Source organism: Hypanus sabinus, unplaced genomic scaffold (genome assembly GCF_030144855.1).
Source record: "Hypanus sabinus isolate sHypSab1 unplaced genomic scaffold, sHypSab1.hap1 scaffold_1751, whole genome shotgun sequence".
Lineage (NCBI taxonomy): Eukaryota > Metazoa > Chordata > Chondrichthyes > Myliobatiformes > Dasyatidae > Hypanus > Hypanus sabinus.
The window spans coordinates 27255-41871 of record NW_026779836.1 but is presented as its reverse complement, the minus strand read 5'-3'; the positions used below and the strand labels follow the sequence as shown (position 1 = coordinate 41871).

Here is a 14617-nt window from a genome sequence, read left to right as displayed (position 1 = left end):
CAACCAGAGAGGAACAACGACCACTATCAAAATAAATGGAGGGATTTTCCAGAGCGACTCACTAAGCCCACTATGGTTTTGTCTCGCTTTAAGCCCACTCATAATTTACTGAAACAGATAAAAATCAGGTATCTAATCAGAAAAAAATACGAATTATACCTTGACACGTCTATACATTGATGATTTGAAATTATTTGCTTGCATCAGTAAAGCTGAAATAAACAATTCAAATAATGGAACTAATTTCCACATATCCAAGCATGAACTTTAGACTAGAAAAGTACAGAACATGATTAAACATAAAGAAAGGTACAATAGAACCGGTAGAATATCAAACAGAGCATCAGGATACAATGCAACAGAATATGAAACGGATATTTAGGATATCAATAAGCAAAGAAGATAGATCATCGTGTGATAAAGGAAAACCTTCCAACAAAATTTACTTCAAGGCTGAAGAAAATCTGCATTTACTGCAAGGCTGAACAAACTTTGAATTTACATCAAGGATCAAGAAAATCTGCCAAACAGAGCTGAACAGTAAAAATATAACGAAGGTAGTAAACACTCACTGTGCCCATATTGACGTATAATTTTGGTAAAATACCCTGGTCTGAAACAGATCTGGAAAATATGCAAAAAAATAAGAACTTAGATAACAATTTCTGGAAAATACCATGTGCACTGGAGCGCACTTGGATTGATATGAACGAGGATGATGAATAACAGATCTAAAAAAAAATGTGACAACAGCCAGATAAAAAATTTCAGGATCAGGGTTAATATCATGGACACGTCGTGAAAATTGTTTTTCTGCTCCAGCAGCACGATTACGATAAAGTGTGGGCAGTGAGTCTGTATTTATGTATACAATTGTGGAAATAGAATTGTATCAGCGTGAATTAATCAGTCTGATGGCCTGGTGGAAGAAGCTGTTCCGGAGCCTGTTGGTCCTGGCTTTTCCGCTGCGGTACCATTTCCCGGATGGCAGCAGCTGGAACAGTTTGTGCTTGGTGTGCCTTCAGTCCAGAATGATCCTTCGGGCACTTTTTACCCCGTCACTGAAATTACCTGAATAGTAGGAAGTTCACACCTACAGGTGCACTGGGCTGTCCGCACCACTCTCTGCAGAGTCCTACGATTGAGAGAAGTACAGTTCCTATGCAAGGCAGTGATGCAGCCAGTGAGGATGCACAAATTGTGCTCATATAGAAAATCGTTAGCATTTAGGAGCCCATCCCAAACGTCCTCAACCATCTGTTTTTCTGTTTTCCTTTTTTTTTGTTCAGACTAGAGAATATGCCAGGCAGGATGTTGGAATGCTCCTCTTGCAGGATGTGGGAAGTCAGGGAGACCTCCAGTGTCCCTGACAACGATACCTGCAAGAAGCGCATCCAGCTGCAGCTCCTAACAGACCGTGTTAGGGAACTGGAGCTGGAGCAGGATGACCTCCGTATCATTCGAAAGACTGAGCAGATTATAGATAGTAGCTTCCAGGAGGTAGTTACACCTAAGGAACAGGGCACAGGTAATTGTGTTACCGTCAGGCGAGTGAAGGAGAAAGGGCAGTTAATGCAGAGATCTTCTGTGGCCATTCCCCTCCAAAATAGGTATACCAATTTGGATACTGTTGGGGGGCGGGGGGAGGATGGCTTACCTAGGACAAGCTGTGGCAGCCGGATCTCTCGCACTGAGTCTGGCTCTGTAGTGCAGAACGGAGGGAGGAGGAAGAGGAGAGCGGCAGTGATAGGGGACTCCATAGTCAGGGGTTCAGACTGGAGATACTGTGGTTGTGACAGAGACTCCCGGATGGTATGTTGCCTCCCGGGTGCCATGGTCAGGGATGTCTCTGATCGTCTGCACAGCATTCTGAGGTGGGAGGGTGATCAGCCAGATCGATACCAATGACATAGGTAGAAAGATTCAGGATGTCCTGAAGCGTGAGTACAGAGAGCTTGAAAAACAGGAGATAGAGGGTAGTAATCTCCGGATTGCTGCCTGTGCCACGTGCCAGAGAGGGTAAGAGTGCGATGCTCTGGCAGATGAACACGTGGCTGAGAAACTGGTGTAGGGGGCATGGTTTCAGATTTCTAGATCATCGGGACTTCTTCAGCTACAGGTGGGACGTGTACAAGAGAGACGGGTTACACCTGAACTACAAGGGACCAATATACTTGCAGGGAGGTTTGCTAGTTTTATTGGGGAGGGTTTAAACTAGATGGGAACCAGAGTGCCAGAGTAGGTAGTGGAACGGGGGTAAAAATAAATGTTGTTGGTAGTTCATGCAAAGTCACAAATAGCAAGGTTGTGTGTGTTGGTAATAATCTTCTGAGGTGTGTATATTTCAAAGCGTGGAGTATTGTGGGAAAGGCAGACGAGCTGAGGGCCTGGATTGACACATGGAGTTATGACATCATAGCCATTACTGAAACTTGGCTACAGGAGGGGCAGGACTGGCAGCTCAATGTTCCAGGGTTCCGATGTTTCAGACGTGATAGAGACAGAGGGATGAAGGGTGGGTGATGGCTTTGCTAGTCAGGGAATATATTAAAGCAGTGTTTCGGCAGGACAGATTAGATGGCTTGTCTACTGAGGCCATATGGGTGAAGCTGAGAAACAGGATGGTACGACCACATTAATAGGGTTGTATTATGGGCTACCCAATAGTCAGGGAGAATTGGAGGAGCAAATCTGCAAAGAGATAACAGACATCTGCAGGGGACAGAAATATGTGATTGTAGAGGATTTTAATTTTCCACACATTGATTGGGACACCCATACTGTTAAACGTCTTGATGGGTTAGAGTTTGTAAAATGTGTTCAGAAAAGTTTTCTAAATCAATATACCAGTGTACCAGTTAGGGAGGATGCAATATTAGATCTTCTATTTTGAAATGAGTTAAGGCAGGTGACGGAAGTCTGTGTTGGGGAACACTTTCGTTCCAGTGATCATAACGTCATTAGTTTCAACTTGATCATGGATAAAGATAGATCTGGTCCTCGGGTTGACGTTCTAAACCTGAAAAGGGCCAAATTTGAAGAAATGAGAAGGGATCTAATATTCGTAGATTGGGACAGGTTGTTCTCTGGCAAGGATGTGATTGGTAAGTGGGAGACCTTCAAAGGAGAAATTTTGAGAGTGCAGAGTTTGTATGTTCCTGTCAGGGTTAAAGGCAAAATGAATAAGAATAAGGAGCCTTGGTTATCGAGGGATATTGGAACTGTGATAAAGAAGAAGCGAGACGTATAACATGTATAGGCAACACGGAGGAAATAAGATGCTTGAGGAGTATAAAAAGAGTAAGAAAATACTTAAGAAATAAATCAGGAGGGCTAAAAGAGGACATGAGCTTGCTCAGGGTAAAAGATAATTTTAATAACTTCTACAGGTATGTTAACAGCAAAAGGATAATAAGGGATAAAATTGATCCTCTTGAAGATCAAAGTGGTCGGCTATGTATGGAACCAAAAGAAATGGGAGAGATATTAAATAGGTATTTTGCATCTGTATTTACTAAGGAAACTAGAAAGGAGTCTATGGAAACAAGGCAAACAAGTCGGGAGATCATGGAACTTATACAGATTAAAGAGGAGGAGGTGCTTGCTGTCTTGAGGCAAATCAGAGTAGATAAATCCCCAGTACCTGACAGGGTATTCCATCGGACCTTGAAGGAGACTAATGTTGAAATTGCAGGGGCCCTGGCAAAAATATTTAAAATGTCGATATCCACGGATCGTGTGCCAGGGGATTGGAGGATAGCTCAAGTAGTTCTGTTGTTTAAAAAAGGCTCAAAAAGTAAGCCGTGAAATAATAGGCCAGTAAGTTTGACATCCATAGTAGGTAAATTATTGGACTAAGAGATAGGATCTCCAGGTATTTGGATAGACAGGGACTTATTAAAAAAATGTCTGTATGGCTTTGTGCGTGATGGATCATGTTTAACCAATCTATTAGAATTTATCGAGGAAGTTACCAGGAAAGTGGATGAAAGGAAAGCAGTGGATGTTGTATACATGGACTTCAGTAAGGCCTTTGGCAAGGTCCCGCATGGGAGGTTAGTTAGGAAGATTCAGTCGCTAGGTATACATGGAGAGGTAGTAGATTGGATTAGACATTGGCTCAATGGAAGAAGCCAGAGAATGGTAGTGGAGGATTGCTACTCTGAGTGGAGGCCTGTGACTAGTGATGTGTCACGGGGATCAGTGCTGGATCCATTGTTATTTGTCATCTATCTCAATGATCTGGATGAGAATCTGGCAAATTGGATCAGCAAATTCACTGATGATACAAAGATTGGAAGTGTAGTGGACAGTGAGGAAAGTTTTCAAAGCTTGCAGAGGGATTTGGACCAGTTGGAGGAATGGGCTGAAAAACGGCAGATGGAGTTTAATGCGGACAAGTGTGAGGTATTGCACTTCGGAAGGTATTGCACTTCGGAAGTTAGAACATACAAGGTAAATGGTAGGACTCTGATGAGGGCAGTAGAACAGAGGGATCTGGGAGTATAGATACATAATTCCCTAAAAGTGGCGTCATTAGTAGATAGGGTCGTAATGAGAGCTTTTGGTAAATTGGCCTTTATAAATCAAAGTACTGAGTATAAGAGTTGGAATGTAATGGTGAGGTTGTATAAGACATTGGTGAGACCGAATTTGGAGTATTGTATGCAGTTTTGGTCACCTAATTACAGGAATGATATTAATAAGGTTGAAAGAGTGCAGAGAAGGTTTACAAAGATGTTGCCAGGACTTGAGAAACTGAGTTACAGGGAAAGTTTGAATAGGTTAGTACTTTATTCCCTGGCATGTAGAAGAATGAGAGGTGATTTGAGAGAGGTGTATAAAACTATGATGGGTATAGATAGAGGGAATACGAGCAGGCTTTTACCACTGAGGCAAGGGGAGAAAAAAAAAACAGAGGCCATGGCTTAAGGGTGAAGGGGGGAAAAGTTTAAAGGGAACATTGGGGAAGGTGCTTCTTCACACAGAGAGTGGTGGGAGTGTGCAATGAACTGCCAGATGAAGTTGTGTATGCGGTCTCACTTTTGACATTTAAGAAAAACCTGGACAGGTATATGAATGAGAGGTGTATGGAGGGATATGGGCCAGGTGCAGGTCAGTAGGACTAAGCAGAAAAATGGCTCAGCACAGCCAAGAAGGGCCAAAAGGCCTGTTTCTGTGCTGTAATGTTCTATGGTTCTATCTGAGGTGAAAGAGGTGCTGTTGTGCCCTTTTTCACCACACAGTTGATGTGTACAGACCACGTGAGGTCCTCAGTGATGTGAATGCCGAGGAACTTGAAGCTGTTCACTCTCTCAACCCCAGATCCATTGATGTCAATAGGGGTTGGCCCGTCTCCATTCCTCTTGTCTTTGAAACATTGCATCCAGCTCCTTTGTTTTTGCGACATTGAGGGAGAAGTTGTTTTCTTGTCAACACTGTGTCAGGGTGGTGACTTCTTCTGTGTAGGCTGCCTCGTTGTTATTTGAGATTTGGCCAATAAATATAGTATCCTCAGCAAATTTAACTAGCAGATTGGAGCTGTGGGTAGCGACACAGTCACGCGCATACAGAGAGTAAAGGAGGGAGCTTAGGACACAGCCCTGAGGGGCTCCTGTGTTGAGGGTCAGAGGGGCAGAGGTGAGGGAGCCCACTCTTACCACTTGCTGGTGATCTGACAGGAAGTCCAGGACCCAGCTGCACAAGGCAGGGTGAAGGCCGAGGTCTCTGAGCTTCTTGTCAAGCCTGGAGGGAATGATGGTATTGAATGCTGAACTGTAGTCTAATAACATCATTCTCACACAAGCATCCCTCTTCTCCAGATGTTTAAGGAGGTGTGCAGAGCAGTGGCTGTTGTGTCATCTGTTGATCGGTTGTGTCGGTAGGGGAATTGTAGGGGGTCCAGTGTGGGTGGTAACAAGCTGCAGATGCAGTCCTTGACCAGTCTCTCAAAGCATTTGCTTATTATTGAGGTGAGTGCGACAGGACGCCAGTCGTTCAGACACGTTGCCTTAATTGTTTTAGGTACAGGAACAATGGTGGATGATTTGAAGAAGGAGGGAACTCTACACTGGGAGAGGGTGAGATGAAAAATATCCGTAAATACACCTGCCGGTTGTGCCGCGCGCATCCTGAGTACCCGCCCTGGGATGCCGTCCGGTCCCGCAGGCTTGTGACTGTCCACTCGTTGGAAACACCTGCGAACTTCAGCCTCAGAGATGACCAATGTGCAGGTCGCTTTGTCGGCTCTTCCCGGGGTCTCAGTGTTGGCGATATCGAACCGAACGTAAAGAGACTTAGATCCTCTGGGAGACAGGCAGCGATGTTGGCAGCACCACTGCACTTAGCTCTGAAGTCTGCATTGGGGTGCAGAGCTTGCCATAAGCTGTGTGTGTTGTTGGTGGAGAGCTGTGCCTGAATACGATCTCTGTATTGTCGTTTCGCTGCCTGGATGACTTTGCACAGATCGGAGCTGAATTTCTTGAGCTCCTGCTGATCACCGGCAATGTAAGCAGTCAGTCACACGGCAAGTGCTGTTCACACGGAACTGTTGGTACAAATTTTGTGGTTTGGAAAGTCCTGACCGATTTCTGAAGGAAATCATCCCCTCTCTGTGACAATAACACACAACCGGGGGATGTTGTTATTACACAGCTGTGATAATAACAGCCGGGAACTCCCTTGGCAGCCGGAAAGGTTTACACAGCAGCACCAGGTACTCCAGATCCGGGGAACAAAAGGGTTTGAGGGCATGGACATTCCGGGGTTCCACCAAGCATTAATGATCATGAAACATACCCTAAATCCTGTTCTCTTCCCAAATAGGTGTGTGTGTGTGTGTGTGTGTGTGTGTGTGTGTGTGTGTGTGTGTGTGTCTGTGAGGGGGTGGGGTGGTACTGGATGACGACACGATTGTTGGTGACGGTAGGGGCCAATTCTGGATCTGTGGACTCGGGAGCAGTTGGGACAGAGGGACAGCTGGGATGCAGGCGCTTCGGTAGTTGGATCCTTCTTGCATCCCCTCTTCTTTTCAGCACTCCCTCTTCTGGGTTCCTCAGAATTCCTGGCTTTTCCGTGGATCAGCGGCTGCGACCCATTGACCTCCATATTTGCCTGAGAGAGCCTCTGCTTAATTTGGCCCTTGTACCTCCTGCGCGGGGCACCACGATCTCTCTTGCCCTGAGAGAGTTCTCCGTAGAGTACTGCTTTCGGTAACCTGGAGTTATCCATGCGAGACATGTGGCCTGTCAGACGGTGGATCTGGCTGAGCAGCGAAGTGGCTTCAGGGCCTGGAAGTTGAACATATATAGCTGTGCATGTCTGTGTGATTATATGAAATATTAAACTAAATATGTAGTGCAGAAATAGAAATTTAAAAAGAGATTAGTGAGGCAGTATCGATGGGTTCAATGTCCATTCGGAAGCTGCATGGTAGAGGAGAAGTTGCTCCTGAATCATTGAGTGTGCACCTTACTCCGTTCCTTGTGAACCAGACGGTGATGCAGACAGTTACAATGCTCTGCAAGTTACATCTGTAGAAATATTCAAGTGATGTTGGAAACTCCTGATGAAATGTAGCCACTGTTGTGCCTTCTCTGTAGCTGCATCGATATATTGGGTCCAGGTTAGATACTCGGAGATATTGACAGCCAGGAATTTGAAATTGCTCACTCTTTCCACATCAGATCCCTCTGTGAGGACTGGTGTGTCGTGTTCCCTCATCTTGCCTTTTCTGAAATCCACAATTAGCTCTATTGACACACTTTCATACCGCAAGCAGGATTCAGCACTCCATACACGCATATGCAATTCTGATAAAGGGTACATATCACTGACCGTAAGTGAAAAGCATAACCCATAAAAATGAAGAAACTGTCATAATAGTAGAAAACGTTAACCGATGGAAGAGTCTGACTCCTCACGGAGGACATCCACACGATCTGAGCCGATTAGATGCCGACAAGGAAGCTTCGAGCCCCTGGCTCAGAGTTGGAGACCTCTTCCCAGAAACAGAAGAGATCACTGTAGCAATACAGGACAAGGTTGATGACACATGTAGTTATCAATAATACAGAATAAAGGACCAATACATTCAGGATGATGAATGCTGAAAATTACAAGAGAAACCAGAAACAATCCAACACTTTACAGCATCCTGCAGTAATTTAACTGAATCTCATGACTTGCACAAGCACAATCAAGTGGTGGAAAACATTCCCAAAAATCTTGCTTGAACTACAACTGATGAAAAACACGATAACCTACAATAAGTACAAGCCTGCTCCACTTTTAGAGTTAGAGTACTTCATATCATACTGCGTCCGATCCTGATTTCAGGTCGGATAATTCATGATAATGCGTTCGCATGTCATTTTACAGGATAAACAAGCAAAAGCAACTTTTTAAATCTATATAGCCATTCCAAACACACATAACTTACGGAAATGAATTAGTAAAAACAAAACCAGAAATATGTTGAATTGAAAGGGCAAAATGAAAGACTATGGAACGCGAACAGGGTATTATTTATCCCAATCGTAATATCGATAACTGGTATCATCCTAAAGGCTTTACAGAATAGTGTTAATAAATTAGGCCCATACGGCGATACTTGTGTAAATCTTCGAAAACCCGTAACACTATACACCACGAGAATAGTCTGAAATCTCCTATCAATTGAGACATGTGTGTGCTTGGCTATGCCTGTACCTCAAGTTTTACCAGTTTAGGCTAAGATAATAATAATAATAATAATAATAATAATAATAATAATAATAATAATAATAATAATAATAATAATAATAATAATAATAATAATAATATTAATAATAATAACAATAATAATGACTTATTTATAAAGCACCTTTCATCCAGACGATGCCGTTCAAACCGCATCACAACGGGATAAAGTGCAAACTAGAAAACAAAAGACAGAATGTGTCAGTCCTAATATACACCTCAGACTTCTGCACAGTACTGTAGTTTAAGCTGTTGAATTCTACAGTTTAGGAACATAGTCCCAAAAAAACTCAACGCTGACCTCCCAATGATCCTTTGGCCTTCTACCTTATCGTCTGCCTGCACTGCATTTTCTCGGCAACTGAAACACTGTTTCCCTGAACTGTTCTGTTCCATTTTTCCTTGTACAACCTCATTGCACCGATGTGATGTAATGATCTATTTGGATCGCATGCAGAAAAGTTTTCCATTTTACAGTGGTGCATGTCACAATAATAAACCAATTTACCGATTCATTGTCAATAATACAGCGCCCCTCGGTTGCTTAAGATTGTTATAACCGGGGGGGGGAGGGGGGTGACAGTACGGATGAGCTGCCACAACCTATTAAATGCTCCCATTGGCGAGTAGCCTCTGTCCAGCTCTTGGCCTTCACGTGCGGTTTAGCCACTAATCCCGGTGGAAGCGTTTCTTCTGACAGGAGAAGGGGCAGAGGTGGGTTACTGGTGCCTTACAACCAGTCACTTTGGGCAGATGGGACTTGTTGGCTGTGATTGACAGCTCACCCAGGAACAAGAAAACTCTGATCTCAAAACTCCACTGCCTTGTAACTGTAACCCCTCATGGGGAAGAGTTTGGGAGTAAACCCAGTGGGAAAAGCCTGGAGCTGGAGTCCCTGAGTCAGTGTTAAATGGTGTTCAACGCAGACTGGCATCTCCTGCGACACCTCTGGTGCCAAGCTGTGTCAGTCTATGTCGTTCCTTTGAGTACATCAGATGCATGGAGAGAGGGAGCTTGCTACATCGGCAGAAGCTTCCTCTCCATATCGGAGTGTCCCGGCTTGCAGGGGCAGGACATCCATGGTCAACTCTGACAGACGGAGGCCTCCTAAGACAGCGCCCCACACCCCCACAGCAAGACTGATGAGTAGCAGTTGCCAAGACTTCACCACCCTCTCCCACAGACACGATGTACATCACTGAGACAAACCCTTGTGGCTTCTTCCAAAAACAGAGATTCCTTTCCATCAATCCTCCATCACTGCGATTGAAAACTACCCATTTTCATCTCTGTCATTCTGATGGGTTATCGATCCGCAACTTCACTGTGATTCTCCCCAGACGCTGCCAGACTTGAGTATTTCCCGGGTATTCTGCTCCTGTTTTGATTCAAGAACAGTGGACACCTGTGACTCCCCAGTGTGCAGCCTTGCCAAAATGCACAGTGTCCTGCTCTCCATAGTTCCAAACCAGATCAACATTAACATCTTCTGTTAATGGGTCAAACAATGCTTTAAATATAGTGAAATGTTGTTGTAACGGGAGGTGCAGTCAGGAATGCAATAGGATATTCAAGATTCAAAAACTTTATTGTCGTTCCAATCGTACATGAGCTCTGCAGGGTAAAATGAGACAGCGGTTCCCAGGAGCAGTGCAATCATAACATAACCAACACAACACTAAATAATAAACACAACAATAAATAATAAAACACAACAGCCACATGTTGCTTTAAATCAAGTTGTAAGTGTCCGGTGCAAGTTAAAAATGTCCAAAGGAGAGTCAGATAGAGCAGCTATTTAGCAGTCTGACTGCCTGTGGGAGGAAGCTGTTTAGTAGCCTTGTGGTTTTAGTTTTGATGCTCCTGTAACGTTTACCTGATGGCTGAAGAACAAACAGTTCATGGAGAGGGTGTGAGGGTTTTTTAATGATGTCCCGTTTCTTCTGGAGGCATCGACTCTGAAAGAGGTCTTGGAAGAAGGCAGGGAGACCCCAATAACCTTCTCTGCTCCCCTAACCACACCCTGCAAGGCTTTTTTGTCGGCAGCACTGCAGCTGGAGTACCAGGCTGTGATGCAAAAGGTCAGCACACTCTCAAGCACGCCTCTGTAGAATGTAGTTAAGATGTTAGTGGGGAGTGATGCTTGTTTAAGCATCCTCAGAAAGTGCAATCAGGGGAATGTTCACCTTCACAAATAACCAGAACCAGAACGTGAGGATTGGATATTTTCCGGGACATCCATTGCTGTCAATTCCGTGTCTGTGAAAAAAAAATTTACTTTCTGTCCTAATATCCATGGTAGCATTGAATTTATTCATGTAATGTCAAACACTGAATGCTGAAATACAGTTATAAAGTTCTTTGTCAGATGAGCCGTTTAACGTTTTGAGTATGTTCTCTGTTCCCATGGAAGATGTCCAACAGAAACACAAGGAGACTCTGCGGACACGAACTGAAACACTGAGAGTGAACACGATCCTGATGACGGAGAAGGTGAAGGTTTTCCAGCTGGCTGATCGATACGCTGAGCTCACGGTCATTTCTACTGTTCGAGATCGGACACTGGTGGAACATGAGCTGCTGGCAAGAGGCAGAGACCATGAGGATTATAGAGAGAAACAACTCCGCAGTCAGCTGGAAAAAATCCGTACCGATCAGTTATTCCAGAGCAGCTTTTCCCGGAGTAAATCCAAATCTGGGAGTTCAGCAGAAGTGGCCGGAGTCCCGGGGATCGGGAAAACAACGATGGTACAAAAGATTGTTTATGACTGGGCCATGGGGAAAATATACCAACAGTTCCAGTTTGTCTTCAGTTTCAAATTCCGAGATTTAAACAGTATTGACTGTCGAATAAACCTGAAGGAACTGATTCTGGATCAGTATCCTTACTTTGGGAATATCCTGAGAGAAGTCTGGAAGAACCCACAGGGATTGCTGTTTATATTCGATGGTTTAGATGAATTCAAACACAAAATCGATTTTGCGGACAGTCGGAGAGATACAGATCCCAAGCACCAGTGCCCAGATCCCGAGTGGAAGTGTGAAGTGTCGGACATTGTGTACAGTTTAATCCAGGGCAAGCTGCTCCCAGGGTGTTCAGTGCTGGTGACCACGCGCCCCACTGCTTTACATTTATTGGAAAAGGCGGATATCAGTGTCCGGGCTGAAATCCTGGGATTTGTTGATGAGGAACGGAAGGAATATTTCATCAGACATTTTGAAGATCAGACGGTGGCGGAAGCTGTTTTCAATTATGTGAAGGAGAACGAGATCCTGTACACCATGAGCTACAACCCCTCCTACTGCTGGATCCTCGCTCTGGCACTAGGCCCTTTCTTCACACAAAGAGTCAGGGACCCACAGCGAGTTCCCAAGACCATCACCCAACTGTACTCCTACTATATTTACAACATCCTGAAAAACCACGGCCGTGAGATTGAGAGACCCCGCGATGTGTTACTCAGGGTTGGTCAGATGGCCTTCAGAGGAGTGTCCGGGAAGAAGATTGTGTTTACAGATGGAGATTTGATCAAGTACAATCTTCAGCCTTCCCAGTTCCTGTCTGGGTTCCTGATGGAGCTTTTGGAGAGAGAGGATTCTGCCTGCAGCGTGGTGTACACATTCCCACACCTCACCATCCAAGAGTTTGTAGCTGCAGTCGCACAATTTCTGAATCCACATCCAGGGGATATCCTGAAATTCCTCACTGAAGCCCACAACACGACAGATGGGCGATTTGAGATATTTCTCCGTTTTGTTGCTGGTCTCTCCTCTCCAATGACAGCTCGGGGCCTGGTGGAGTTTCTGGGTCCATTTCCTCATGAAACAACCTGCCGGGTGATTGACTGGGTGAAGGAGGAGGTTAAACGACAGAGTGGAAACACATGGAGTGAAGCTGGTAAAAGGAGCCTCCTGAACACATTGCACTACCTGTTTGAGTCTCAGAATCGTAGACTGGCTCAGGAAACACTGGGATCTGTGGAAACACTTTCATTCCGTGGAATGACACTGACCCCGATTGACTGCGCGGTCCTGTCTCATGTCATCGGATTCTGTGATACAATAAAACACCTCGACCTGGGGAACTGCCACATTCAGTGTGAGGGAATCCAGCGGCTGGGACCCGGGCTGCACAAGTGCCAGGAGTTGAGGTAACTTGATTTATCTCTCACTCGGAACTGTGAAACTGTTCTATTGTGTCATTTCAATGTAAAGAGATTTGGGTTAAACTGTGTTAAATCAGATTGTGAAGAATTGTGACAAATGCCCAGGGGATCGGTCAGCAATTCCCCAAGGACAGGAGGGTTCTGTGGTTCCTTGTGAAGGGATGTTGGAGACTTCATCAGATCAGTGAACAACGGCCATTGGTTTAATGGTAGTAAATCACAGGAATGGCCGTGTTTCCTGCTGCCTGTGACACGTCCATTGACAATGTTCCTTCTCACTGTTACTGACACCCAGACCGACACTGACTGCAGCAGATGGGTCAAAGATTCACACCCCCTTCCCGGTGAGGGACAAGAGGCCGTCTGCAGACGGTCCCAGTGAGAAGGAAAGAAATACCATTGTGAGATTGCCCTCCCCTGCTCTTTCCTGTTTGTGACTTTGCTCACTACCAGATACACAGAGAGCGAGGCCGTATCTCCTCTGGGTCTCTGTTCAGACCCAACACACGCGTACAAAAATTCCCCTTCCTCCTTTCGGATCTCTCTTCCAATCCCCCTTCCTCCTGTGCGATCTCTCTGCCTCATCCCCCTTCCTCCTCTCAGATCTCTTTTCCCCATCCCCCATCCACCTATGGGTTCTCTCTTCCCCATCCCCCTTCCTCCAGTGGGATCTCTCTTCCCCATTCCCCTTCCACCTCTAGGTTCTCTCTTCCCCATCCCCTTCCCTCCAGTGGTATCCCTTCCCATTCCCATTTCATCCTGTGGGATCTATCTTCCACATCCCCCTTCCTCCTGTCAGATCTCTCTTCCCCATCCCCCTTCCTCCTGAAAGTTCTCTCTTCCCCATTCCCTTCCCTCCAGTGGTATCCCTTCCCATTCCGCTTTCCTCCTGTGGAATCTATCTTCCCCATCCCCTTACCTCCAGTCGGATCTCTCTACACCATCCCCCTTCCACCTGTGGGATCTCTCTTCCCCATCCCCCTTCTTCCTGTGGCAACTGACCTCCCCATATTCCTTCATAGAATCGTAAAATCATAGAACACTACAACATAGAAAACAAGCCATTCGGCCCTTCTGCTCTGTGCCAAAACTTTATTCCGCTAGTCCCATTGACCTGCACCCAGTCCATCGCCCTCCAGACCTCTCCCATCCAGGCATCTATCAGATTTATTCTTAAAATCTAACAGTGTGTCCGCATTTTCCACATCAGATGGCAGCTCGTTCCGCATTCTCACAACTCTCTGAGAGAGGACGTTCCCCCTAAACCTTTCCCCTTTCACCCTGAAGCAAAGTCCTTTTGTAATTTATCTCTCCTAATCTGTGTGGAAAGAGCCCATTCGCATCTACCCTGTCTATTCCCCTCGTAATTGTGTAAACTTCTATCAAATCTCCCCTCATTCTTCTGCGCTCCGAGGAATAAAGTCTTAACCTGTTCAATCCTTCCTTGTAACTCAACTCCTGAAGAGCCAGCAACATCCTCGCAGATCTTTTCTGCACACTTTCAGTCTTACCGATATCGGTCCTATAGTTCAGTGACCAGAACTGCACACAATACTCCAAATTTGGCCTCACCAATGTCTTGTACAACCTCACCATAACTTTCCAACTCCTATACTCAACTTTGATTTATGAATGCCCGGATGCCAAAAGCCTTCTTTACAACCCTGTCTCCCAGTGACACCACTTTCAGGGAATTATGTATCTGAACTCCC

At 45.2% G+C, this 14617-nt stretch overlaps 1 protein-coding gene across 1 annotated transcript in view; it reads left to right on the top strand.

Moving 5' to 3' along the window:
• The window catches only part of LOC132387336 (NACHT, LRR and PYD domains-containing protein 3-like), a 28266-nt gene extending 15090 nt beyond the window's left edge, over positions 1-13176 (top strand). The window contains exon 5 of the mRNA XM_059959686.1: positions 11153-13176. Coding sequence (XP_059815669.1) covers positions 11153-12894 — 1742 coding nt within the window. The 3' untranslated portion in view covers positions 12895-13176. The remainder of the gene's footprint in view (positions 1-11152) is intronic.
• Positions 13177-14617: the final 1441 nt, after the last annotated feature.